General features: G+C 44.6%; 2 protein-coding genes across 5 annotated transcripts in view; one reads left to right on the top strand and one right to left on the bottom strand.

Moving 5' to 3' along the window:
* Positions 1-502: 502 nt before the first annotated feature.
* Positions 503-14209, bottom strand: LOC112222122 (mRNA-decapping enzyme 1A). Of its 4 annotated transcripts, XM_024384746.2 has the most exons (10): positions 14023-14147; positions 11828-12366; positions 9959-9999; positions 9553-9680; positions 4029-4095; positions 3724-3853; positions 3297-3413; positions 2578-3144; positions 2092-2328; positions 503-1796 (listed from the first exon to the last, which is right to left on the bottom strand). In XM_024384746.2, the coding sequence occupies exons 4-10, from the start codon at positions 9647-9649 to the stop codon at positions 1716-1718; spliced, it is 1296 nt and encodes a 431-aa protein (XP_024240514.1). In that variant the 5' UTR covers positions 9650-9680; positions 9959-9999; positions 11828-12366; positions 14023-14147; the 3' UTR covers positions 503-1715. The 4 variants fall into 4 exon arrangements, with proteins under 4 accessions (XP_024240514.1, XP_024240512.1, XP_024240513.1 ...); XM_024384744.2 differs by lacking the exon at positions 11828-12366 and having other exon boundaries at positions 14023-14209; XM_024384745.2 differs by lacking the exons at positions 9959-9999; positions 11828-12366 and having other exon boundaries at positions 14023-14158.
* A 6956-nt stretch (positions 14210-21165) lies between these two features.
* LOC112222121 (voltage-dependent L-type calcium channel subunit alpha-1D-like) overlaps positions 21166-25636 on the top strand; it is a 106439-nt gene continuing 101968 nt past the window's right edge. Inside the window, exons 1-2 of the mRNA XM_042303956.1 lie at positions 21166-21435; positions 24309-24663. Of these exons, the coding sequence (XP_042159890.1) occupies positions 21402-21435; positions 24309-24663 (389 nt within the window). The 5' untranslated portion in view covers positions 21166-21401. The remainder of the gene's footprint in view (positions 21436-24308; positions 24664-25636) is intronic.

The following is a 25636-nucleotide window of genomic DNA, read 5'->3' as shown; positions in this document are numbered from 1 at the left end:
TTAGAATTTTAAGACCCCTTGAAGTATAAAAAAAAATATATATATATATTTGATAAACATTTTTGGGGGTCCTACTGCTATTAGCCCATACAAACACATTGAATAACAGATTCACGACACGGAAAAGATAGGCCCCAAAAATATCAAAAGGAAGTTTGTTTATATCTGAGAGATATAAGAAATATCTTATTTAACCCCATATATTTGGTTAAACAGTCTCCATATATACTTCCATTCACACTAATATGACCAGGTGAAGCTGGTTGAGAGAATGCCAAGAATGTGCAAAGCTGTCATCAAGGCAAAGGGTGGCTACGCTGAAGAACCTCAAATATAAAATATATTTTGATTTGTTTAACACTTTTGGTTACTACATGATTCCATATGTGTTATTTCATAGTTTTGATGTCTTCACTATTATTCTACAATGTAGAAAATAGTCAAAATAAAGAAAAACCCTTGAATGAGTAGGTGTGTCAATTTTTGACTGGTACTGTACATGTTCGTGACAGTCTCACCTTTCCACAGAGGGGTCATATTAGTGTGTAGGCCAAACGGTTGGGACGTTACAGACAGAAGTTGGCAGATCGTCTGTACCGACTTCAGACAAGTCTCCTGACGTGTGGCAGGTGTAGGGCAAAACGGAGAACACTATGGTGTTGGTGAGAGTATCCATCCTTCCATAGAGGGGTCACTGTTCAGACACTGCAGACCATGTTGTGAGAAGACCGATTTTCGGGATGTTCATGATCTGACAAACACCGCTCTAGCTCTGTCACCATTCACCAGATGTGGAAGCGTGATATAGGCCGATGCAGTGGATCTCTAGCTTAAACTGACTGATTTGTATGTTTAAAAAAAATTCATTATGCCAATTGGATTTCCACAGGGGCGCGGACATCAACCTTATTAAACAAGATTATCCTTTTGATGATAGCAGTTAGCTCAGGTACAGTCTTGCAGTAGCTTTTACTGCCTCACCCCACGTAATAGGGCCTAAATGAATACAACAATTCTCTGTCTAAACCCTTGGAAAAAAACACACTTAAGCCTGGTTATATAAAAAAAACTATAATCTCCCAAAAGGCATTGCAATCTATTACACACATCCCTTAACAGGCATAGCAACGGAGGCTGGTGGTCATGAATGGGGTGAGGGAATGACAGAAAGAAGGATCACGAGAGATTGAGAAAGAGAGAGAGGGGGTACGAGAGAGAGCATGTGTGTAGAATCCCAGCTGTACTGAGGAAGAACAAGGAAGTGGACCTGGAGTTGAATGAATTTTGGCTTGCACAGCAAGTCCCTAAGCACTGACCTCACCATAGAGAGCCGGAGGCTCTTTCCCAAGACATATGAGGGTTTACGGTTTACCCTTATTATCATCCTCCTTCCCCAGGGGTTTATTTCTCATCAACAATATGTCTTACTAGAGTGCGTACTTGATTTGACACTACTGTGACATGTCCCCATTCACCTTCTCCTCCACACAGGGTAGGAGAACAATGATATGAGCCTCCTACATTCGAGTCCCGTCCTCCTCCTGCAGTCACATAGCTGCTCCAGAGGTACAGAGCCAGTTTGTGCCTCAAGTTAGGAGTGTTTGTGCCTCTGCACATGGCCAGCAGTAGCCCCCAGTGGTCCAGTACCTGTAGGTTAGGTTGGCTGGTGCCCCTGTCCAGGCGTGTCCAGGCCCAGCCTCAGGTTTGGAATGAGGCTATAGCTTGACGCGGCTCAGGTCCTTGGAGAGACTGTGGAGGTAGGCCTCGTGGATGGCACTGAGAAACACTGGGTCATTCTGCACAGACACAGGAGAGAGAGGAGTTATCTTCCAGTAATCTTGCATAACGGTAGCAAACAAGTTTCCAGATTTCACACAACTTCTTCAGTTCATTGCAGATCTCTTAAGTAATACGTTTGGGTAACATTTAATTTGAAGGGCACATACAGAAGGACTTCATAACCAGTTCATGAGCATTTTATAAATGGCAACAACAGCAAGTTGAAGTCTGCAGTATAAAACCCTGAACTTGACGAAAACTTCAAACACAAGGCTAGAGTCTGGGGTGAAAAGGCTTCAGCTCTCTCGCTACCTTGATGAGGTGGATGAGTGTGTCTTGTAACTGGATCCTGTTGTAGGAGGGTTGGGGGAGCTCCACCACCCCTGTGGCTGCGGGCGGAGGCGAGGGAGGGGGAGCTTTCCTCTGCAGTTCCGTTGTCTTGGCAACAGAATGCTGAAAGGCGCTTGGTGAGAGCAGAATGGAGTGCTTTGCCCCCGTAAGTGAAGTGCCCGCCCCCGGTACCACAAGACCCGCCTTCATAGGGATAGCCTTGGATGGTCGAGAGAAAGAGAGAGGGCAGGAAGATGACATAGTAAGATTTCATTTGAACTATCAAAGCCATCTATATCGTGATAACAAAATCATACTAACTGGCTGGGTTTTTGACAGTTTCTGAGATTGAGCGAACACATTAATTTCTTTACTCTGCAGCTGAGAAAGAAGGGAGTCCTTCAGACATGACAGATTACACATCCCACAACAACAAAAAAATAACACAAAAAAAGAACAGCTGGTTACCTGCACACGGCCTGTGGGCATGCTGCTGAGGGCAGCGGGCTTGGTGATTGGCTCTCTGAAGCTCTGGGGTGTGGCCAGCCGGCTGGGCAAGACGCTAGGTGTGAGGGCAGGTTTGTGGAGATCAGAGGGGCTGGGTTTCAGGTAGGCCGGTTCCTTCCCCAGGTAGGCCGACAGAGGGCCAGGTGGAGGACCGCAAGCCTCAACCCCAGATGGCGTCACCAACAGTGGGGACACAGAGTGCTGGGGGTCCCCTGAAGGTCCACTGGGGAACACAGGGTAGAGGGCGTAGCCTGGGCCAGGGCTCCCTCTGGCCTCCATCAGGGAGATCAGACCAGGGGTGAGGTGCCGGTTGTTTCCCCCTGGGTCTGCTGTGAGGCGGGGTGTCAGTAAGGGCTGGAAAGGGATGGGTGGAGCATAGCTCTGGGCCTGGAGGAAGCTGACGGGGGCCGTGGCAGCAGGGTCTGTGGAACTCTGGGTGGGCATGGCTGGCAGCAGGCTGGCCTCCTTCGGTAGAGAACTGCCAAACAGCTCCTCCACAGTGATCTGCCTCTGGCCAGAGTGAGAGCTCTGCAAATACAGTTACCACAGTCAATATGAAACATACTTATACAGTAAACATTCAATGACATGTAACAGTCATTTCAGTCATGTGAGAGAACACTTGTTACAGGCAGCGTGTTATCAGATAGTGCAGTCATTTCAACTAGAGTGGTACATACCTGTTCTGGCTGCGAGGCGCTGTGAGCGTGCGCTGTAGTGTCACCGGCTGATTTCAGCGTCTCGGTGTTCACCCTCTGCTCAGCAGTAACGGACATCTCTGTTTCCCCCGCCTGAGTCTAGTTAACACACAGACATATTTATTACTTTGACATTCCTACTAGTGTGTTCAGACGAATGGAAACTGGGAGGGGTGTGTGCAATCTCAGCAATTAAAACAAAGTAAAAACACTGTGCAGCAGAACTAAGATCTAAGGAAAGAGAGTGACATCAATAGAGAGTAACTAAGACAGAGGTTAACTGAGTAAGAAAAACACTCTTGTCCCTTGTGTGTGTGTGTGTGTGTGTGTGTGTGTATTTTTTCTGGACTGTGGTCACGTGTCCGTGTGTGGCCAGATTTCCTGGGCGAAGACTGCTCCCGTCTCTCACCCTGTGGAACTCATCCTTGGCCTTGCTGAGGAGCTCCAGGATGTCATTGGAGCAGCCATTGGTCCTCCCTGGGACGTCAGTCCTCTCTGGGGAGCCCCGGTGGCCCTGCAAGGCTTCCTGCTTCACAATCCTGGAGGACAGAGACACACCAAAATAAACACATAGTGAAGATAAACACACTAGCAAATCAGTGAGAAAACACAATCTCATGTCTGTAAAGTGATAAATGGCTCCCCCAGTGGTGTGGGTGATAATGGTTTTCTTATCTGGGTTAGTGGTTGTGTGTTTCACCGGGACATACTCACTTCACCATGAGCTGAGCAATGCGCTGGCAGTCCTTCTTATCGTAAAACCAGATGCTGTATATGCCCACTGTAGGAGGGACACCAAGACGAGAGGGAAATATGACTGACTAGAAGAGATAATGGGAGATAGAAGGGATCACTGGAGCCGCATCCCTTAGGAAGAGGGATATTTTAGTTGAAGAGTTCAGCAACTATTTTTTATTTATTATGTTATCATTTAGCAGACACTCTTATCCAGAGCGACTTACAGTCGTGAATGCAGACATTTTCATACTTTTTTTCCTAACTGGTCCGCTGTGGGAATTGAACCCACCACCCTGGTGTTGCAATGCTCTACCAACTGAGCCAGACAGGACTTTCTGAAGAAACAGTTTGTGACAGGAGTGTTTCCCTCAGAGGCTGGTAACCTAGCAACAGTATTGTTTTGTGCTCTACCTGGGGATCCCTGGGACGTATAAAACAGGTATCTCTCTCTAAACAGGCCACATTCACATTCTCTAACCTGTTGAACTACTGATACAACCCTCCACTAAGGGAAGGCAGGACACAAACCTTGGAATCATGGTAAACAGAATAAGTCATCATCCCTTCACGAGTCTCAAAGATAGCCAAGAACGCCACTTTCCAGGATAGTCTTGCATTCCCCCCCAGGGGCCTGCAGGCACTAGACGACTGAGGAGGAGTCACAGGGTTCCAGATAACGTTGCTCCTCTGGATGACTGGATCAGACGCCTACAGAACTACCACGGAGAGCAGTCGTGCTGTATCCATCCCATCCATGAAGTGGTTTCCAGGCAGCTCCAGGCCATAGAGGCCCTTGGGCCTGAGAGAGAAATTTTCCCTCAGACTGAGCTCCTATGCTGGGTAGAACCGTGTTAGCGTGAGGCCATGGGCGGAGGAGACCTAACAGAGGAGATGTTCCTGCTCACTGCGCACCATCAGTCTCAGAATGACCTCCGGCACAAGGGGAAGGCCATCTTCCAGAGAACCCTGGGATGTTGTCTGCTGAGTGCATTCAGAGGCAAGTCTGACTGGAGGGGTAGTGTGTGTCAATGTCGGTCTGGTAAATTTGTATGCATGTATATCTTTGCAGGGGTCAGCCTGGAAGGGGATTGAAGTGGTGGAATTATGTTATAGGGGGCATGTGTAAATGTATGTTATTTTCCTGTATGTCTGCATGCGTTTAATGTGTGTGTGTCTGCTGCACAGACAGGGTAGTGTTCTTTTCCATGGGACTAAACAGAAAAATTAAAATAGTAGATAGTATGGTGGGATTGCAGTAAAATACATAACCCAATGGTCAAAGGGTCTGGAAGCTTTCAAGTACTCTTTTGAATTCCACACAGCTTGACAGATTTTTATACGTTTTTGTGGGGGAGGGTTCTTTTTACCCCCTTTATTCCCAATTTCGTGATAGCCAATTGGTGGTTACAGTCTTTTCCCATCGCTGCAACTCCCGTACGGACTCAGGAGAGGCGAAGGTTGAGAGCCATGCGTCCTCCGAAACACGACCCTGCCAAGCTGCACTACTTCTTGACACACTGCTCACTTAACCCGGATGGCAGCTGCACGAATGTTTCAGAGGAAACACCGTACAACTGGCGACCATGTCAGCGTGCCCGCCACTGGAGTCGATAGAGCGTGACGGGACAAGGACATCCCGGCCGGGCAAACCCTCCCCTAACCCGGATGACACTGTACCGCCTCATGGGTCTCGAACCCGGATCTGTATTGACGCCTCTAGCACTGCGATGCAGAGCTCCTGTGCTGGGTAGAACCGCATTAGCGTGAGGCCATGGGCGGAGGAGACCTATCAGAGGAGATGTGCCACTCGGGAGGCCTGACAGATCTTTAATGCTTGTGTGCAAGCTGTGCTTTGCAACTTAATTCCAAAAATATGTTTAGAAAACTTTGACAACCTTCCTTATTTATCTGGGGGAAAGTTACATAGATAGCACATTCAATGCTAAATTTAGCCTAGTAATACATAAGATGTACACCCGCAGCTCTTTTAATGGAAATATAGTTAGGGGCAGTTCCACAAAAACAGAATCTCTGAATATTGCGCATCTGGAATAACATAGCATTTCTTGCAGTCAATTTATTTACTAAATGTAGGCCAAATATGGATTTGGGAACAGGAGTGGAGAAATATGAATTATTTCTTTCTGCATCTTGAGAGAATGCAATGATCAGCTAGATCAAATATGCACTGAAGCCGAACTGAAATCTTATCAGAAACACGTTTGGTCGTTTTCACAGCTTTCTTTTGGACATTTTGAACAATTTTTGTTTGTTTGTTGTTGTTGTTGTTGTTGCTTTATTGTATTTTTTCCCCAGTCCGATGTCAACTGTATTGAATCATTCATTCTATCGCTCTATTACAGTAAGGGTTTATTTAGTCTTCTTGGGTAACATATAATGACAAAAGAGAAGCTACATGTATCTAATTATAGACAAGTTGACTAACAAATGGATTACCAAAATGTCAGAAATTATAAGACGAAATATATCTAAATCGGGCAACAAAAAATCCATGACCACCTGTCCAAAAATTGGGCACAGGCCTCAGATGTTCACTTTATCACATACACTACCTGGTCAAAAGTTTTAGAACACCTACTCATTCAAAGGTCTTTCTTTATTTTTACTATTTTCTACATTGTAGAATAATAGTGAAGACCTCAAAAGTATGAAATAACACATATGGAATCATGTAGTACCCCAAAGAGGGTTAAACATATCAAAATATATTTTACATTTGAGATTCTTCAAAGTAGCCACCCTTTGCCTTGATGACAGCTTTGGACACTCTAGCATTCTCTCAATCAGCTTCACCTGGAATTATTTTCCAACAGTCTTGAAGGAGTTCCCACATATGCTGAGCACTGGCTGCTTTTCCTTCACTTGCGGTCTGACTCATCCCAAACCATCTCAATTTGGTTGAGGTCGGGTGATTGTGGAGGCCAGGTTATCTGATGCAGGACTCCATCACTCTCCTTGGTAAAATAGCCCTTACACAGCCTGGAGGTGTGTTGGGTCATTGTCCTATTGAAAAACAAATGATAGTCCCACTAAGCCCAAACCAGATGGGATATCGCTGCGGAATTCCTTGAATTCTAAATAAATCACAGTGTCACCAGCAAAGCACCCCCACACCATAACACCTCCTCCTCCATGATTTACAGTTGGAAATACACATGTGGAGATCATCCATTCACCCATAACGTGTCTCACAAAGACACAGCGGTTGGAACCAAAATGTCCAATTTGGACTCCAGACCAAAGGTCAAATTTCCACCAGTCCATTGCTCGTGTTTCTTGGCCCAAGCATGTCTCTTCTTATTATTGGTGTCCTTTAGTAGTGGTTTCTTGCCGGCATTTCGACCCTGAAGGCCTGATTCACACAGTCTCCTCTGAACAGTTGATGTTGAGATGTGTCTGTTACTTGAACTCTGTGAAGCATTTATTTGGGATGCAATTTCTGAGGCTGGTAACTCTAACGAACTTATCCTCTGCAGCAGAGGTAACTCTGGGTCTTCCTTTCCTATGGCGGTCCTCATGAGTGCCAGTTTCATCATAACTTTTAAGAAGGCACACCTGTTCATTGAAATGCATTCCAGGTGTCCACCTCATGAAGCTGGTTGAGAAAATGCCAAGAGTATGCAAAGCTGTCATTAAGGCAAAGGATGGCTATTTGAAGAATATCAAATAATAAAAATATTTTGTTTTGTTTAACACTTTTTTGGTTACTTCATGATTCCATATGTGTTATTTCATAGTTTTGATGTCTTCACCATTACTCTACAATGTAGTAAATAGCCAAACTGAGCAATCGAGGGAGAAGGGCCTTGGTCATGGAGGTGACCAAGAACCCGATGGTCACTCTGACAGAACTCCAGAGTTCCTCAGTGGAGATGGGAGAACCTTCCAGAAGGACAACAATCTCCGCAGCACTCCACCAATCAGACCTTTATGGTAGAGTGGCCAGAGGGAAGCCACTCCTCAGTAAAAGGCACATGACAGCCCGCTTGGAGTTTGCCAAAAGGCACCTAAAGACTCTCAAACCATGAGAAACAAGATTCTCTGGTCTGATGAAACCAAGACATGGTGGTGGCAGCAACATGCTTTGGGGATGTTTTTCAGCGGCAGGGACTGGGAGACTAGTCAGGATCGAGGGAAATATGAACGGAGAAAAGTACAGAGAGATCCTTGATGAAAACCTGCTCCAGAGCACTCAGGTCCTCAGGCTGGGGCGAAGGTTCACCTTCCAACAGGAAAACAACCCTAAGCACACAGCCAAGACAACACTGGACTGGCTTCGAGACAAGTCTCTGGAATGTCCTTGAGTGGCCCAGCCAGAGCACAGACTTGAATCCGATCGAACATCTCTGGCGAGATCTGAAAATAGCTGTGCATTAACGCTACCCAACCAACCTGACAGAGCTTGAGAGGATCTGCAGAGAAGAATGGGAGAAAATTCCCAAATACAGGTGTGCCAAAATTCTAAAATCCTGGTTTAGCTTTGTCATTATGGGGTATTGTGTGTAGATTAATGAGGGGGGGAAACAATTTAATCAATTGTAGAATAAGTCTGTATTGTAACAAAGTGTGGAAAAAGTCAAGGGGTCTGAATACTTTCCGAATGCACTGTAAACTATGCGCAGAACTTCGTTCAATTTATCGAATCAGTTTTTTTTTTTTATTGCTCAAGCTGCGAGCAACACCTGTGAAACTCAGACATTTCTCTCAAAACACAGGGATGTCGATTCGCACGGGACTAGTATTAACAGAGGACTGCCAAAAACAGTAGGTTATTCTGGTTAGTCAATGTCCAGACTTCAATTTCCCTTTAACTCATCTAAACAGTAGGCTACAGTTCCCTTGACATGCCATAGGCCTATTTGAAGTCCCGTCTTGTCACTGTTGTATTTGTATAGCGCCTCACAATCATCACACATAACATAGCCTGCTAACATCCTCTTTTACTACTTCACCAAATCTTTCCCAAACATGACTTTTCTGGCCCTCCCTTGTCTTTATTTTCAACTCTCCATTCGCAGATTTTGTCTGAATGAATTCAAGTTCGACAATATCCTTTTTGCGTACATTTTTTCTGCCCTTCCCAAAAGCATTATTTGGCGATTGGCTTTGCAGGCTATTTGGCACATGTACAATTAAACCCTAAAGTTTAGGTTTTTACAGTAATACCAGATAGCCTAAAAAAATTACAATAAATAAACGCAATGTAGCCTATATAAATTGCACAATAATTATAAATGTACGGATTTAAGGTATTGTTTCTCTTTATTCAGCCCGCCTGTCACCCACCCGCCCTCCAGCCACACTATATAACCACGTGGACTGCGGATTATGAGTCAACCTGCGCATCACTAGTGCAGGCTACATGGTATGAACAGTAACAAGAAAAAAAATGTTGCTCCATCTTTAAGTTATTGCAAAGCAGCCAATGGGGTGGAAATCTCAGACTGACTAGTGGACTATTATGGTATAGCCTACTCACAGTTAGCATTCCTGTACAGCAGGAAGGGGTCTTGGAGCTGAAACTCAAGGTCTTTGTTGATGGGCTCCACCAGATTCTCTGTGCTCAGGCGATTCATGATGGTGAAGCCATGATGAGGGGATGCACACCTGTGGACAGGTTATTGCAGAGCAATGGAGAAAGACTATTAGGCTAAATGTGTTTGTCACAAAAAATAAATAAATAAAAGCAAAGAGTGGTGATGTTGAAAAGAGCAACAGGGAGGTTGGAGGTGAGAGAGGAAGAGCTCAATTAGGGAAGCGTAGACATGAGGACAGGTGGTGAGACAACCACCACAGGTTAAGAAGGGGGTTAGGCTCTAGCTAGCTAGCTAAGTATCGTTGCAACAGTGTCCCCTTCAAAAAAGCTCACCATAAAAATAAATTACCTGGCATAAACAAATAAGGTGCCTTCAATTTCGGTCTTTTCCTGAAATGGAAATAATGCAGAAAAATTACAACTTGAACTTGCTGAACACGAATCGATCATCAGGTAAAAGAAGAATAATCACAACATGCAAAAGTTAGTTGATATTTGGTCTGGGTGCTTTCAGTTCATTAAACGTTCTATGAGCTGAAAGGATGCAAACTGCCACCAGGAAGGTGATGTTTGAACAGGTAGAAAGAAAAGGTTGCCGATTTACTGCCACATGCAATTATGGAATGTTTGCTCAGGAGTATATTGCTTTGGCTGATCCCTCCAGATGACCTGGATGGAATTATGTGATCCTTCCTTAACCAATAAGAAGTCCCACCCAGTTGATTACTTCAAAAAGGTGAAAGTCCTCATTGGCGCTGCCCATGCTAAAACAGGCTTTTGGGCACTATCATTGGTCGTGCCCCCCTGCTCAGATGTTACATGCATCAACCAATGGTTGCGTGCCACGTCATTGACTGACAGATTACTATAACATATGTGGTTAGCTGATGCGTTAAATACCTATCCAGGCGTTGTAAGATCCGGCAGGTGTCAGCAACGCCTGGGCAGAGGAACAGTAACAAGAAAACGCGCCCCTGCTCTTGGGTTGTGACCGTTTGTATTTGAGACCACACAAACTGCTTGTTCAGAACAGCACAGTTTCCGTGGAATCAAACTTTGCACACCGTTGTGGCCTTCTGAACATGGCCCTGATGTCTAGCTGGCTAGTTTACAGCGTTAGTACTAGTGGTACCCAGGGCTCTAAAAGATGTTGCTATGCACCCAGGAGTTTGATTTTGGGGGCACTGTGCAACTAGGATAACAACCTCTGAGATAATAATTGTTGTCATGTTGATAAGGCTTCGCTGTACCGTTGTTTCAGAGTGCCCTAGAGAAAAAGAGCGAGTGCAGATTCCATAGTGTCATGGTTGCACCATTACTACAGTGAAAACAGCTTGATTGTTGCCCAACCAGCTTGTAAAAAACTCTGTTCCTTTCAATTGGACTGGCTTTCAGACCTATCAATCGCTCATTCATTCCAACCAATCAGGGCACTTGGACACGCTCCAACCCTGCACACCTTATGTTAAAGCGTGTTTTGCCGTCTTTAGAAAGAAGACCTGTTTGATGCTGACAGAATTCACATGCTGCCTTTCTACTGAAGTGCTGTTCGTCCATTGGCAATTGAGTGTTGGGAATGTTATTGTGCTAATAGGGGGTACAATAGTAGTGAGTTATGGTTACCTTATTGTGCAGCGTAACTGTGTAGATACGTTGGCAAGTAAGAAGTTAGTATTGTTTGCTAGTGCTCGGCTAATGTTAATTCTACTGTTTATTTAAATCTACCCCAACCAAGTAAGAAGTTAGAGTTCTCCTTCTCTGGCTGTATATTCTTCATGTAGATGCTATACTATTGTATTCATTGATATGTTTATATTATGACCGTTTTCTTATCTGCTTATTGTTGTATTGCATGTATATTTATTTAGTGTACTCTAACTGAATCTTAATGATTGGCGACAGGCAGCCTAGTGGTTAGAGCGTTGGGCCAGTAACCGAAAGGTTGCTAGATCAAATCCCTGAGCTGACAAGTTGGTGACAAAGTGTATAGTAATGGGCCTCAACATGAAGTTCTGATAGGACAACACTATAGTGGGCAGATCTTAGTGAATCAGCATTCGGTACTAGCGGGTGAGGGCATTCAAAGCTGACAACTCAGACGAGTTCCGAATAGACATTTTTACATGGTCCTTCATATCTCCCGGATTCTGGCCTGCTATAGCTGAGATGTTGAGGTACCCCACCTCAGCCCACAACTACACACAAAGCCGCCACGCACCCGAAAATGAGCTTACACCCCTCTCTCGTCCAAGATATTTCAAGCCCTGCTCCAGGCTTCCTCAGTGGCCATGGAGTGACCACACCTTCTCCAGTTGGGAGCTGCAGAGGGACTACGAGGAGCTGCTCTATGAAAGGGAAGAGATCAGGAGGGCGTACTCTAGGCCCTCCCGGCAATAGTCACAGGAGCGCCAGGTCCGCTTCTGCTCTCCAGAGAGGCCCAGCTCCCCATCAAATGAAGACAACTCCAGAGAGGCCCAGCTCCCCATCAGATGAAGACAACTCCAGAGAGGCCCAGCTCCCCATCAGATGAAGACAACTCCAGAGAGCACAGACCAGCACACCAAGGTCTGCACCCCCCTCAGCAAGAGCGTTGACTAGCCATTGTTAAGGAGACCCCCACTCCAATCGTGGAGTCACAGCCAGCCGCTGCCATGGGGCCCGTTCTGGTGGCGGGGTCGCCCTGTCCTCCCAATGGGGATCCCCGACTGTCCAAGGCAGCAGTTGATTCTTTGACCACTCCTAGGATGGAGCATCAGCCTGCAGATACGCAGATGTCAAGTGCAGCCAGTATCTCTGATACTATGCATGCATGCATACATGGACCAGACATTTTTCATTAAGTCCTTAATGGAAACATGCAACAATAGCAGTCCTATCATCTTACAGTCAAAAGGCTATCGCCTATTATTGAACATGCAACTCCTGTAACAAAGCAGCTAAAAAAACACATGTTCAAACATTTGCCAAAATGCAATTTGTGGAAAACTGTTCTAAACAGCACACCTAATACAAGCAGTTCCATATGTGACAGAGATGAACACTCTGTTAGAAACTCAGAAAGAGGGTGAATCTAATAGCAACAACTATGTTGGGTTGCTAATATGACTAGAATTGTGCCTTTGGATTCTGGACAACAAGAGTAAGTTGATATGAAAACCAATAGAACAGGAGAGAAATGCTGGTTAATTGCATGAGGAAGTCTTTATAAAATAATTGCCTCCAAGTTTCTGTGGTTGGATTTTCACAAGGTTAATTTGAAGCAAGGTAAGACTTGCCTCATTATTTGAAGTAAAGTAAAACGTTCAGGTTTCAAACTATTCTACTGCCTCAAACTCACATTGCAAAGTGGTCAAGTGGTGGGTGACGTGCTGATAGTTAACGGTAGGCAGGCTAAGGGTGCAACCCTATGCAGCCGAATGGGAGGCGAGCCTTAATTTACCAGTCGAGATTAATAAATAAAAATAGCTCCTTTTAAATCGTTGCCACCAACGTTTGTAACACTATTTAAATGTATTTAACCTTTTTTTTAAACTAGACTTGCCTAGTTAAAAAAGGTTAAATACATAAAAATAAAAGGTTAATAAGAAATGATTATTTACAATGACGGGCAACCCGGACGACGCTGGGTCAATTGTGCGCCGCTCTGTCTGGGGCGGTTCTAAAACTACTCAGTCACATTACCTAACAACCTGGCAACTTTACCAGTATATCCAAACATCTGGGGGGCACAGAAAGAAAGGAAAAGGAATAGCTTCTTCAGGAGATCAATGATCACATGGTGCTTTCAAGACAACTGGTAACTCGGAAAAGTATGAGGTCAAATCATGACGTCAGTTATCTTCTGGTAGGAGCTCCATGTGGAATGATCAAGCTGTTTAATCAGCTCGTTGATATCTCACCCCTGTCAGGTGGATTGATTATCTTGGCAAAAGAGAAATGCTCACTAACAGGGATGCAAACAAATTTGTGCACGCCCACATTGAGATAAATAAGCTTGTTGTGCGTATGGAACTTTTCGGTTATCTTTTATCTCAGCTCATGAAACCAACTCTTTACCTGTTGCGTTAATATTATTGGTCAGTGTTGCTAGTACAACATGACTAGCTGAAGTGGCATGCTACGACGTAACGAACTAGCCCAGATAGCTAGTTAAGTTGCTAAGTGTTAGCTAGTTAAGTAGCGAAGTTAGTAACCCAACTAACGTTACAACAAAAGACTCGCATACTAATTTATATTTTATGACTCGCAAACGATTGTTACACAATCCCACAGGGACACGCTTGATATAGCTCGCTAACTAGTATGCTACTTTACTAGATTGCTAATGATAAACTAAATCCGATATGGTAAAGTTAGCTCTCTAGTTAACGTTCAATAAACAGAAGAAACCAGCGACTCCTTTGGCGAGCTTACCCATTCATTTGCTTTGGAATTAAAGGTGTACAGTGCTACCTGTCCGGTAACATCGAGAAGTTTGTTGATATACGGATCTTGTTGTTGTAGAGCTGCTAGGCTCATTTTACTGGCGGTCTCCATCTTGAATACAATGCTTACCACACGGACCAATTTCTATGAACACTCCATTTCCAGTGTCCGCGGGTGGTGCACGTCGGTAGTCATGGTCCGAATGCCTCATAGTTCCGCCTCACTTTTTGTTTCATAATTATTTGGAGTGAATAATTATTGCTTGTTCACGAGAAGGTTACAATGAATTTTAGAGGTTGCTATTTTGCTATGGCCTGTCTATCCATGTAGGCCAGGGATGGGAATCTGGCGGCCCGTGGCCCCCCTTCAGTCGGGGTCTCAATTTACTGTTGAGTTGGAATAATGTAATGAATACAGAGGGTGTAATTTAGAAATTTGTTTGTGCATCAGCCCATGTCAGCTACATTTTTGGGGGATTGCAAAATGAGTCTAGCAGTCAGCTATCTAAACTTGTAGTAAGCATGGTCGAATTACCAACCAGGGTGGGGTCCATTGATCATTAGTTATATTAAAAACTGCCAACATTTGCCTCCACCATATGGAAATATGTGTTATACAATTACAAAATATATTCACTCAGCCCCATGGCAAACAACGTAATGAATAATATATAGCCCCATCTGGCGGATATTCAGGCTGAGCCTAGTTCTATAAACACAATTTATATATATTTTTGTGATCAAAAGTGTTTTAATCAGTGGTGTAAAGTACAAAAAATTACTTGAAAGTACTACTAAAGTAGTTTTTGGGGGGTATCTTTGCTTTACTGTTTATATTTTTGACAACTTTTACTTCACTACATTCCAAAAGAAAATGATGTAGTTTTTACTCCATACATTTTCCCTGACACCCAAAAGTACTTGTTGCATTTTTAATGCAAAACGTGCTATTTTTTGCATTGTTTGTAACTTATTTTGTACATAAAGGTGCTGCTACTGTCTCGTGTGACCAAAAAAAGCTTCTGGACATCAGAACAGCAATTACTCACTTTGAAGTGGATGAATAATTTTTCTTTAATGATTCGAACGAGAGGAATTTATTCCAGACACCCATATGCAAGAGAAAGAGACGGAAGAGGTATCGCGGAAGGAGATCGGGGTACCTTGTGAGGATCTGACGACTAGTGGCTAATCTGCCTTTGCCATTGGTCCTATTGGCCAACGTACAATCTCTGGATAATAAATTGGAAGAACTAAAAGCATGTATGTCCTACCAACGGGACATTAAAAATTGTAATATCTTATGTTTCACCGAGTAGTGGCTGAACGACGACATGAATAACACACAGCTGGCGGGTTGTACACTGTATCGCCAGGATAGAACAGCAGCCTCTGGTAAGATAAGGGGTGAGGGTCTATGTATATTTGTAAACAACAGCTGGTGCATGATATTTAAGGAAGTCTCAAGGTTTTGCTCGCCTGAGGTAGAGTATCTCATGATAAGCTGTAGACCACACTATCTACCTAGAGAGTTTTCATCTGTATTTTTCGTAGCTTTCTACATACCACCACAGACCGATGCTGGCACTAAGACCGCACTCAATGAGCTGTATACTGCCATAATCAAACAGGAAAACTCTCATCCAGAGGCGGCACACCTAGTGGCCAGGGACTTTAAAGCAGGGAAGCTTAAATCCATTTTTACCTGATTTCTACCTGCATGTTAAATGTGCAACCAGAAGGAAAAAACTCTAGACCATTTTTACTCCACACACAGAGAAGCGTACAAAGCTCTCCCTCGCCCTCCATTTGACAAATCTGATCATAATTCTATCCTCCTCATTCCTGCTAACAAGCAAAACGTAAAGCAGGAAGCACCAGTGACTTGGTCAATAAAGTGGTCAGATGATGCAGATGCTGTTTTGCTAGCACAGACTGGAATATGTTCCAGGATTCTTCCGATGGCTTTGAGGAATACACCACATCAGTCATTGGCTTAATCAATAAGTGCATTAATGACTGGCTCCGATGCTCATCGGACGTGGCAGGGCTTGCAAACTATTAAACCAAATCAAATCAAATTTTATTTGTCACATACACAGGGTTAGCAGATGTTAATGCGAGTGTAGCGAAATGCTTGTGCTTCTAGTTCCGACAATGCAGTAATAACGAACAAGTAATCTAACTAACAATTCCAAAAAACTACTGTCTTATACACAGTGTAAGGGGATAAAGAATATGTACATAAGGATATATGAATGAGTGATGGTACAGAGCAGCATAGGCAAGATACAGTAGATGATATTGAGTACAGTATATACATATGAGATGAGTATGTAAACCAAGTGGCATAGTTAAAGTGGCTAGTGATACATGTATTACATAAGGATGCAGTCGATGATATAGAGTACAGTATCTACGTATGCATATGAGATGAATAATGTAGGGTAAGTAACATTATATAAGGTAGCATTGTTTAAAGTGGCTAGTGATATATTTACATCATTTCCCATCAATTCCCATGATTAAAGTGGCTGGAGTAGAGTCAGTGTCATTGACAGTGTGTTGGCAGTAGCCACTCAATGTTAGTGGTGGCTGTTTAACAGTCTGATGGCCTTGAGATAGAAGCTGTTTTTCAGTCTCTCGGTCCCAGCTTTGATGCACCTGTACTGACCTCGCCTTCTGGATGACAGCGGGGTGAACAGGCAGTGGCTCGGGTGGTTGATGTCCTTGATGATCTTTATGGCCTTCCTGTAGCATCGGGTGGTGTAGGTGTCCTGGAGGGCAGGTAGTTTGCCCCCGGTGATGCGTTGTGCAGACCTCACTACCCTCTGGAGAACCTTGCGGTTGAGGGCGGTGCAGTTGCCATACCAGGCGGTGATACAGCCCGCCAGGATGCTCTCGATTGTGCATCTGTAGAAGTTTGTGAGTGCTTTTGGTGACAAGCCGAATTTCTTCAGCCTCCTGAGGTTGAAGAGGCGCTGCTGCGCCTTCCTCACGATGCTGTCTGTGTGAGTGGACCAATTCAGTTTGTCTGTGATGTGTATGCCGAGGAACTTAAAACTTGCTAACCTCTCCACTACTGTTCCATCGATGTGGATGGGGGGGTGTTCCCTCTGCTGTTTCCTGAAGTCCACAATCATCTGCTTAGTTTTGTTGACGTTGAGTGTGAGGTTATTTTCCTGACACCACACTCCGAGGGCCCTCACCTCCTCCCTGTAGGCCGTCTCGTCGTTGTTGGTAATCAAGCCTACCACTGTTGTGTCGTCCGCAAACTTGATGATTGAGTTGGAGGCGTGCGTGGCCACGCAGTCGTGGGTGAACAGGGAGTACAGGAGAGGGCTCAGAACGCACCCTTGTGGGGCCCCAGTGTTGAGGATCAGCGGGGAGGAGATGTTGTTGCCTACCCTCACCACCTGGGGGCGGCCCGTCAGGAAGTCCAGTACCCAGTTGCACAGGGCGGGGTCGAGACCCAGGGTCTCGAGCTTGATGACGAGCTTGGAGGGTACTATGGTGTTGAATGCCGAGCTGTAGTCGATGAACAGCATTCTCACATAGGTATTCCTCTTGTCCAGATGGGTTAGGGCAGTGTGCAGTGTGGTTGAGATTGCATCGCCTGTGGACCTATTTGGGCGGTAAGCAAATTGGAGTGGGTCTAGGGTGTCAGGTAGGGTGGAGGTGATATGGTCCTTGACTAGTCTCTCAAAGCACTTCATGATGACGGATGTGAGTGCTACGGGGCGGTAGTCGTTTAGCTCAGTTACCTTAGCTTTCTTGGGAACAGGAACAATGGTGGCCCTCTTGAAGCATGTGGGAACAGCAGACTGGTATAGGGATTGGTTGAATATGTCCGTAAACACACCGGCCAGCTGGTCTGCGCATGCTCTGAGGGCGCGGCTGGGGATGCCGTCTGGGCCTGCAGCCTTGCGAGGGTTAACACGTTTAAATGTCTTACTCACTTCGGCTGCAGTGAAGGAGAGACCGCATGTTTTCGTTGCAGGCCGTGTCAGTGGCACTGTATTGTCCTCAAAGCGGGCAAAAAGTTATTTAGTCTGCCTGGGAGCAAGACATCCTGGTCCGTGACTGGGCTGGGTTTCTTCCTGTAGTCCGTGATTGACTGTAGACCCTGCCACATGCCTCTTGTGTCTGAGCCGTTGAATTGAGATTCTACTTTGTCTCTGTACTGGCGCTTATCTTGTTTGATAGCCTTGCGGAGGGAATAGCTGCACTGTTTGTATTCAGTCATGTTACCAGACACCAGACTATAAAGAGAAGCACAGCCGAGAGCTGCCCAGTGACACGAGCCTACCAGAGGAACTAAATTACTTCTATGCTCGCTTCGAGGCAAGTAACACTGAAACATGCATGAGAGCATCAGCTGTTCCGGACGACTGTGTGATCACGCTCTCTGCAGCCGATGTGAATAACTTTCACAAGGCCAGGATGTGTAATCTGAGCATGCGCTGACCAACTGGCAAGTGTCTTCACTGACATTTTCAACCTGTCCCGTTCTGAGTCTGTAATACCAACATTTTATAATAATACCACCATAGTCTCTGTGCCCAAGAACACTAAGGTAACCTGCCTAAATGACTACAGACCCATGGCACTCACATCTGTAGCCATGTAGCTCACGTCTGTAGCTTTGAAAGGCTGGTCAAGGCTCACATCAACACCATTATCCCAGAAACCCTAGACCCACTCCAATTTTCATACTGCCCCAACAGATCCAAAGATTATGCAATCTCTATTGCACTCCACACTCCCCTTTCACACCTAGACAAAAGGAACACCTACATGTGAATACTAGTTATCGACTACAGCTCAGTTTTCAACACCATAATTCCCTCAAAGCTCATCACTAACCTACAAACCCTGGGACTAAACACCTCCCTCTGCAACTGGATCCTGGACTTCCTGATGGGCCGCCCCCAGGTGGTAAGGGTAGGTAACAACACATCTGCCACACTGATCCTCAATACGGGGGCCCCTCAGGGGTGCGTTCTCAGTCCCCTCCTGTACTCGCTGTTCACTCATGACTGCATCATCATTAAGTTTGTAGATGACACAACAGTGGTAGGCCTGATCACCGACAACGATGAGACAGCCTACAGGGAGGTCAGATACCTGACCGTGTGATGCAAGGACAACAACCTCTCCCTCAACGTGATCAAGACAAAGGAGATTATTGTGGGCTCCAGGAAAAGGAGGACAGAGCACGCCCCAATTCTCATCGACGGGGTTGTAGTAGAGCAGGTTGAGAGCTTCAAGTTCCTTAGCGTCCACATCACCAACAAACTAACATGGTCCAAGCACACCAAGACAGTCGTGAAGAGGGCATGATAAAACCTATTCCCCCTAAGGAGACTGAAGGGATTTGGCATGGGTCCTCAGATCCTCAAAAGGTTCTACAGCTGCACCATCGAGAGCATCCTGACGGGTTACATAACTGCCTGGTATGGAAACTGCTCGGCCTCCGACAACAAGGCACTACAGAGGGTAGTGCGTATGGCCCAGTACATCACTGGGGCCAAGCTTCCTGCCATCCAGGACCTCTATACCAGGCGGTGTCAGAGGAAGGCCCTAAAAATTGTCAGACTCCAGCCACCCTAGTCATAGACTGTTCTCTCTGCTACCGCACGGCAAGTGGTACCTGAGCTCCAAGTCTAGGTCCAAGAGGCTTCTAAACAGCTTCTATCCCCAAAACATAAGACTCCTGAACATCTAATCAAATGGCTACCCAGACTATTTGCACTTTTAGCAATTACATTTACTTTTGATACTTCTGTATATTTAAAACCACATACTTTTAGACTAGTAGTAGTATTTTACTGGGTGACTTTCAATTTTACTTGAGTCATTTTCTAATAAGATATCTTTACTTTTACTCAAATATAAACATTAGGTACTTTTAACACCACTGGTTTTAATTAGAAATAATAATTGTCAGCAGGGTAGCCTAGTGGCTAGTAACCGGAAGGTTGCAAGTTCAAATCCCCGAGCTGACAAGGTACAACATCTGTCGTTCTGCCCCTGAACAGGCAGTTAACCCACTGTTCCTAGGCTGTCATTGAAAATAAGAATTTGTTCTTAACTGACTAGCCTAGTTAAATAAAGGTAAAATAAAAAACATACATACATACAAAATGAAGTTACACCCCCCTCCCCAATCCCACCCCACCCGAGGACCTAAGGGATCAAATTAAATAAACATAATTCAAAATAATAAAATAAATAACCAAAATAACAAAACAAAGAAACATTGACGGATAGTGAGTGTTGATGCATCATACTGCAATCATTTTTCACAAACAATGATTAAAAAACACCACCTATCCTGCTGTCAGATTAAAATAATGACTACACCAACCAAATTCATACATTTCTTTCAGATCTAGGAAAAGTGTTTATTTCGGACAGTGGCGGCAGGTAGCCTAGTGCTTAGAGCGTTGGGCCAGTAACCAAAAGGTTGCTGGATCGAATTCCCCAGCTGACAAGGTAAAAATCTGTCACTGCCACTGTTCCAAATAAGAATTTGTTCTTAAAATTAAAAGTATAAATGTTATTTTTCCTCAGGACCAAGTCCTATGAAGACTGTATTATTTACTAATCACCACATGGTGGCATTGCTGCAATGTATTTCAACGACTCCCATAATCCGTGTGGCGACATTTTTGTAATTTGGAGCTACATGTAACACTCAACCATGTGAAATCTAACGCCTCTTTTAGCATAGGGGAAGACAGTTTAAAAAACAAACTAAACACCTCAATGCGAGGTTGGGCAAAGGCCTAGGCTACTCTCAGTAAAATAGATAGGCCTACCTGATCTGTAAATAGGTATACCGTTATTTGTGATAAATGAGTGACATGGGCGTCCAAAACCATAGGCCACAGGCTAGGCCAGCATATGAAATTGATATTGAAACTATTTCATTAGTTTGCTGAAGTAGTCTATAATGTCAGTTAGGCCAACAACATAATTTGCTTCAGTGAGGAACATAGGGATTATAATTGAGGGATTATAGCTGCTGTGAAACAGTTATCCGGCTGCAGGTAGATGTAGGCTAATCCAATAACCGGTAACCTTCCAACACATTCTAACAAAGGCCCTGCGAAAGGCTAGCGTCCTGTCCAGGGGGTGTACCTGTTCATCAAACTGCCTCACGCAACATACATTGAAACGGGAGATAGGCTCTTGCTCCTATGAGCAATTCCGGCTCACACAAACCAAGGCTCGTGCAAGGCAATTTACTTACTACTTACTTTCTTACTGTCGTACTTTCAATACACATACATTTCCTGTTGATTCGTTGTAGAATGTGGACACTAAACGGCGTCGAGTGGCCTCAAAGAAGAGGGAGATGATATGGCGTTCACTGTCGGGGTTCGAAGACACCGGGGTAAGTCATGGGAAAGGGAAACAATCTTTTCACGCCACTTCGATAACGAAGTGACTTTTTAGTAGCAGGTTAGGAGAATTTACGCAGCAGGTTAGGATAATTCGCGTATCAGGTTAGGAGGTTAAGGTTAGGAAAGGGTTTAGGGTTAGCGAAAATGACTTCGTATCGAAGTGGCGTGAAAAGAGTGTGTCCCTCATGTGGATAATGTTTACGCAATGTATGTTGCCTAACGACCTCATGCTGACGTCCGGCACCGTTAGAGAAAACAGCCAACAATGCATGAGTAAAGTGTACGTATAACCTACGAGCTAGTTTATAGTCATATAGGGCTACTGGGTATGTGCATAAAGCTGATGTCCTCCCCGCGAGCGTGCGTTACTATATTAACGTTATTTGAGAATGGAATAGATGTGACAGATTTATGTCGCCCCAGGCCTATTTGGAGGGGGACTATTATTTTAAGCGCCAGCTGTGTATAATAATACTTTTTTGTTTTTTTAGACTGAAAAATATTGAGTTTATATTACTTTTAAGTTTTACAATGCTATATATAGCCTCTTGAAAGACAACTCTTGAAAACCAAGTGATAGAACGAGAGTGACAGAATGGTGAAATGTAACCTGTTACATGTGAACTTTGAAAGGTGTGTATGCAGGTCTTCATGTCTGACATCCCTGCAGGGAATTGAATTATGTGAGAGGGAGAAATAATAATGACATTTTAGAGCGTCATAGAGTTGCATTAAGCTATAGCCTAAACACGAGCAAAATGTGATTCGTTTTTGGGTTATAGAAATACATTTGTATTAAGCTCATAACACATTTATTGTCAGTTAGTGACTCTTATTAATCCTAAATCATGCATGTTTCATAATCGTGCGTGTGAGTGTACGTGTCTGTGTGTGTGGTGCGACGACCTGTGTGTGTGTGCGTCATTTACGTTACCACAGGCACATTTGCCTCTGTGATTGCCCTGAGAAGTTATTGAGCAACAAATGGATTAACCTTAAACCTACACCTGTTTAATAACGTTATTACATCGTTGTCACAGTAATATTAGTGCCATAATTTATTAGTTAGATTTATTAGGGTTAATTGTATATGTTATTAGGCTATGGATGGCCTATATTGGATTGTTCGTCTCGAGACAGTCGCCCTAGTTGGAAAGGAAAGTCAGTTCGGTCAATGGTGACTATGTCATTTTAATTCATTGGCATTGGCCCAACTCCGAATCCGATTTATTTACAGCACACATCCCTGGCAGAGTACAGTAGAAGGCTATTCTATAGTATAAATGCTGTCTTTAAACGGATTAGCATGGGATGCCAATCGTGCCCATGAGAGAGTGAACAGTGCCACTTTGCACACCTTGGACACAGTGTCCAAAATCACATATTCGCTTCGTTCTTGAGAGGATGGTCACAGCTGTTGCCATGTTGCTTCGGCAGGCTAAACAAAAAACTTGAACAATGAAATGGACTTGTATGGACCACTGATCCAGGAAAGAATGTATGCGTCTGTATTTTAGCCAGCTACGGTCCATCATGTGAAACACCCGGATGTTGCATTTCAAGGATGTTTGTGGTAGGCTAAATCTCTGAGGTTCTGTGTACTGCGCTGTTGGGAAGAAACTCGTGCGCTCTTCTATAGTCTTGTGTGGGTGTTATCGCATGTGTCTCGTGGGACCTGGAGTCCAATGCTTTCCATTTGTTTTGTGCTGAGAACGTCTCAAATCTTCTTGTTTTTTATCAGCAGTATACTTCACTGATGTCTCGGTAATATATTTGAAAAATCAGCTGTATCTTAAACTTAGTCGTAAGAAAAGGTAGGTTTATTTGTGGATTAATTTGATGGAAATTTGGACTATGAATTTTGGTCTAGTTGAGAGGAAGCGGTGGAATTCTGTAGATATAAGTAATTCAGTTGTATTTGTCAGTACATTTGATATTTTGTTATTTTAATCTTTATCTTTACTCTGCATTGCTGGAAAGGGACCCGTATTTAAGAATTTTACTGTTAGTCTACAGCAGTTGTCTACAATTGAATTTTATTTAAAATAATCTAGACTGACTCAGTTTTGCATCAACAGTTTGTGCACATGCATCAGCGACAGATGTTGGATCAATTCATTTGTTGTTAGGATTATGTAAAACATTTCGCAGTATGTGACAACAGAAATAATTGTTTTTCCCCCACATTATTTTCATTTTTTTCTATAATTTTCTCTTTTATGTAGCATCCATATGGTGTACTGAGCACTGACCAGCCTTCCCTTGTACCCTTTGTGTTTTCCTTAGTTGTCAAGGGAATGCTCCCTGTTCAGCCCCCAATCAAACAATAACAACATCACTATCCTGTTCAATGATTTCATTGCTTTGATTACAGCTTGTCATGCTGATTAGCTCACCTCAAAATTCATGTTTGCCGATATAAATAACATTTAGTGGTTTTCTGAGATTTACATGTTTTTTTAATGAAGAATTAGATAACTAGGCGTACATACTAAATTAAGCACAATCGCTACACTTGTGGGCATTGTAATGTCTCCCTGTGATCTGCATGAAAATAAATGGCGTTAAATGGTTCATTTGGATATTTGTCACATGGCGACTTGTTTGTTAAAAGCATGGCTAGAGGAGGGTTCTGCAGGTTTGGAGCTCTGAAATTCACTGTATAGACAGATCGACTGGTGAGGTCACTGTCACTGAATCTCACACAGTTTGTATTGATGCCTCTCTCCCTTCCTCTCTCTTTCCCCTGGTTCTCTCACCATTCTCTCACCTTCACCTTCACCTTCCCCTTACTCTCTGGCTGACACCTTTCTCTGCTCCCCCCCCCCTCTCACACTCAACCCCCTTATCATTCTCTCCTCAGGGGCACAATATGCCAGCAGCACCAGAGCCCCTCCCCCTGGTGATACGCCGGCCCTCTGGTCAGAAAACCCCTCCCAGCCCGAGTCCTGCCACCAGACCGGCACTATCTCCTGGCAGGCCGAGATCCATGCTGCTCGTAACTCCCAGGGCGACGTCTCCCAGAGCATGAGCGCCCGCAACTCTGTCCCTGGGGCCACGCCTGCACCGGTCGGCTCGTTGTCACAGAGGAAGAGGCAACAGTACGCCAAGAGCAAGAAGCAGGGCGGCTCCACCAACAGCAGGCCGCCCAGGGCCCTGTTCTGCCTCACCCTCAACAATCCCATCCGCAGAGCCTGCATCAGCCTCGTGGAGTGGAAGTATCCTTTCTGGGGGTCTCAATTGAGATATACAGGGACTCTCTGTGTCCACACATGGAAAACACCTATTGATGTTGGTCTATTAGTTTACAGGCAAAAGCAGTTCATAATAGTAATTATGGCAAGTTTCATCTTCCAATAGTTAGCATCAGGCCCCCTTCCAAGCAACAAACACAAACACATTTATGTTGCAGTCTCCATAGTAAATGTTTTCAGCTGAAGAAGAGAAAAGACTCTATCAGACCAGACCCCAGGTGAAAACACTCTACCAGACCAGACCCCAGGTGAAAACACTCTACCAGACCAGACCCCAGGTGAAAACACTCTACCAGACCAGACCCCAGGTGAAAACACTCTACCAGACCAGACCCCAGGTGAAAACACTCTACCAGACCAGACCCCAACTGAAAACACTATCAGACCAGACACCAGGTGAAAACACTCTATCAGACCAGACCCCAGGTGGAAACACTCTACCAGACCAGACCCCAGGTGGAAACACTCTACCAGACCCCAGGTGAAAACACTCATTCAGACCAGACCCCAGGTGAAAACACTCATTCAGACCAGACCCCACCCAGGTGAAAACACTCATTCAGACCAGACCCCAGGTGAAAACACTATCAGAACAGACCCCAGGTGGAAACACTCTATCAGACCAGACCCCAGGTGAAAACACTCATTCAGAACAGACCCCAGGTGGAAACACTCTATCAGACCAGACCCCAGGTGAAAACACTCATTCAGACCAGACCCCAGGTGAAAACACTATCAGAACAGACCCCAGGTGGAAACACTCATTCAGACCAGACCCCAGGTGAAAACACTCATTCAGACCAGACCCCAGGTGAAAACACTCATTCAGACCAGACCCCAGGTGAAAACACTCTACCAGACCAGACCCCAGGTGAAAACACTCTATCAGACCAGACCCCAGGTGAAAACACTCATTCAGACCAGACCCCAGGTGAAA

This window comes from Oncorhynchus tshawytscha, linkage group LG22 (assembly GCF_018296145.1).
Source record: "Oncorhynchus tshawytscha isolate Ot180627B linkage group LG22, Otsh_v2.0, whole genome shotgun sequence".
NCBI lineage: Eukaryota > Metazoa > Chordata > Actinopteri > Salmoniformes > Salmonidae > Oncorhynchus > Oncorhynchus tshawytscha.
Note: the sequence above shows the minus strand (reverse complement) of the source record. Positions and strands in the feature narration are given on the sequence as shown.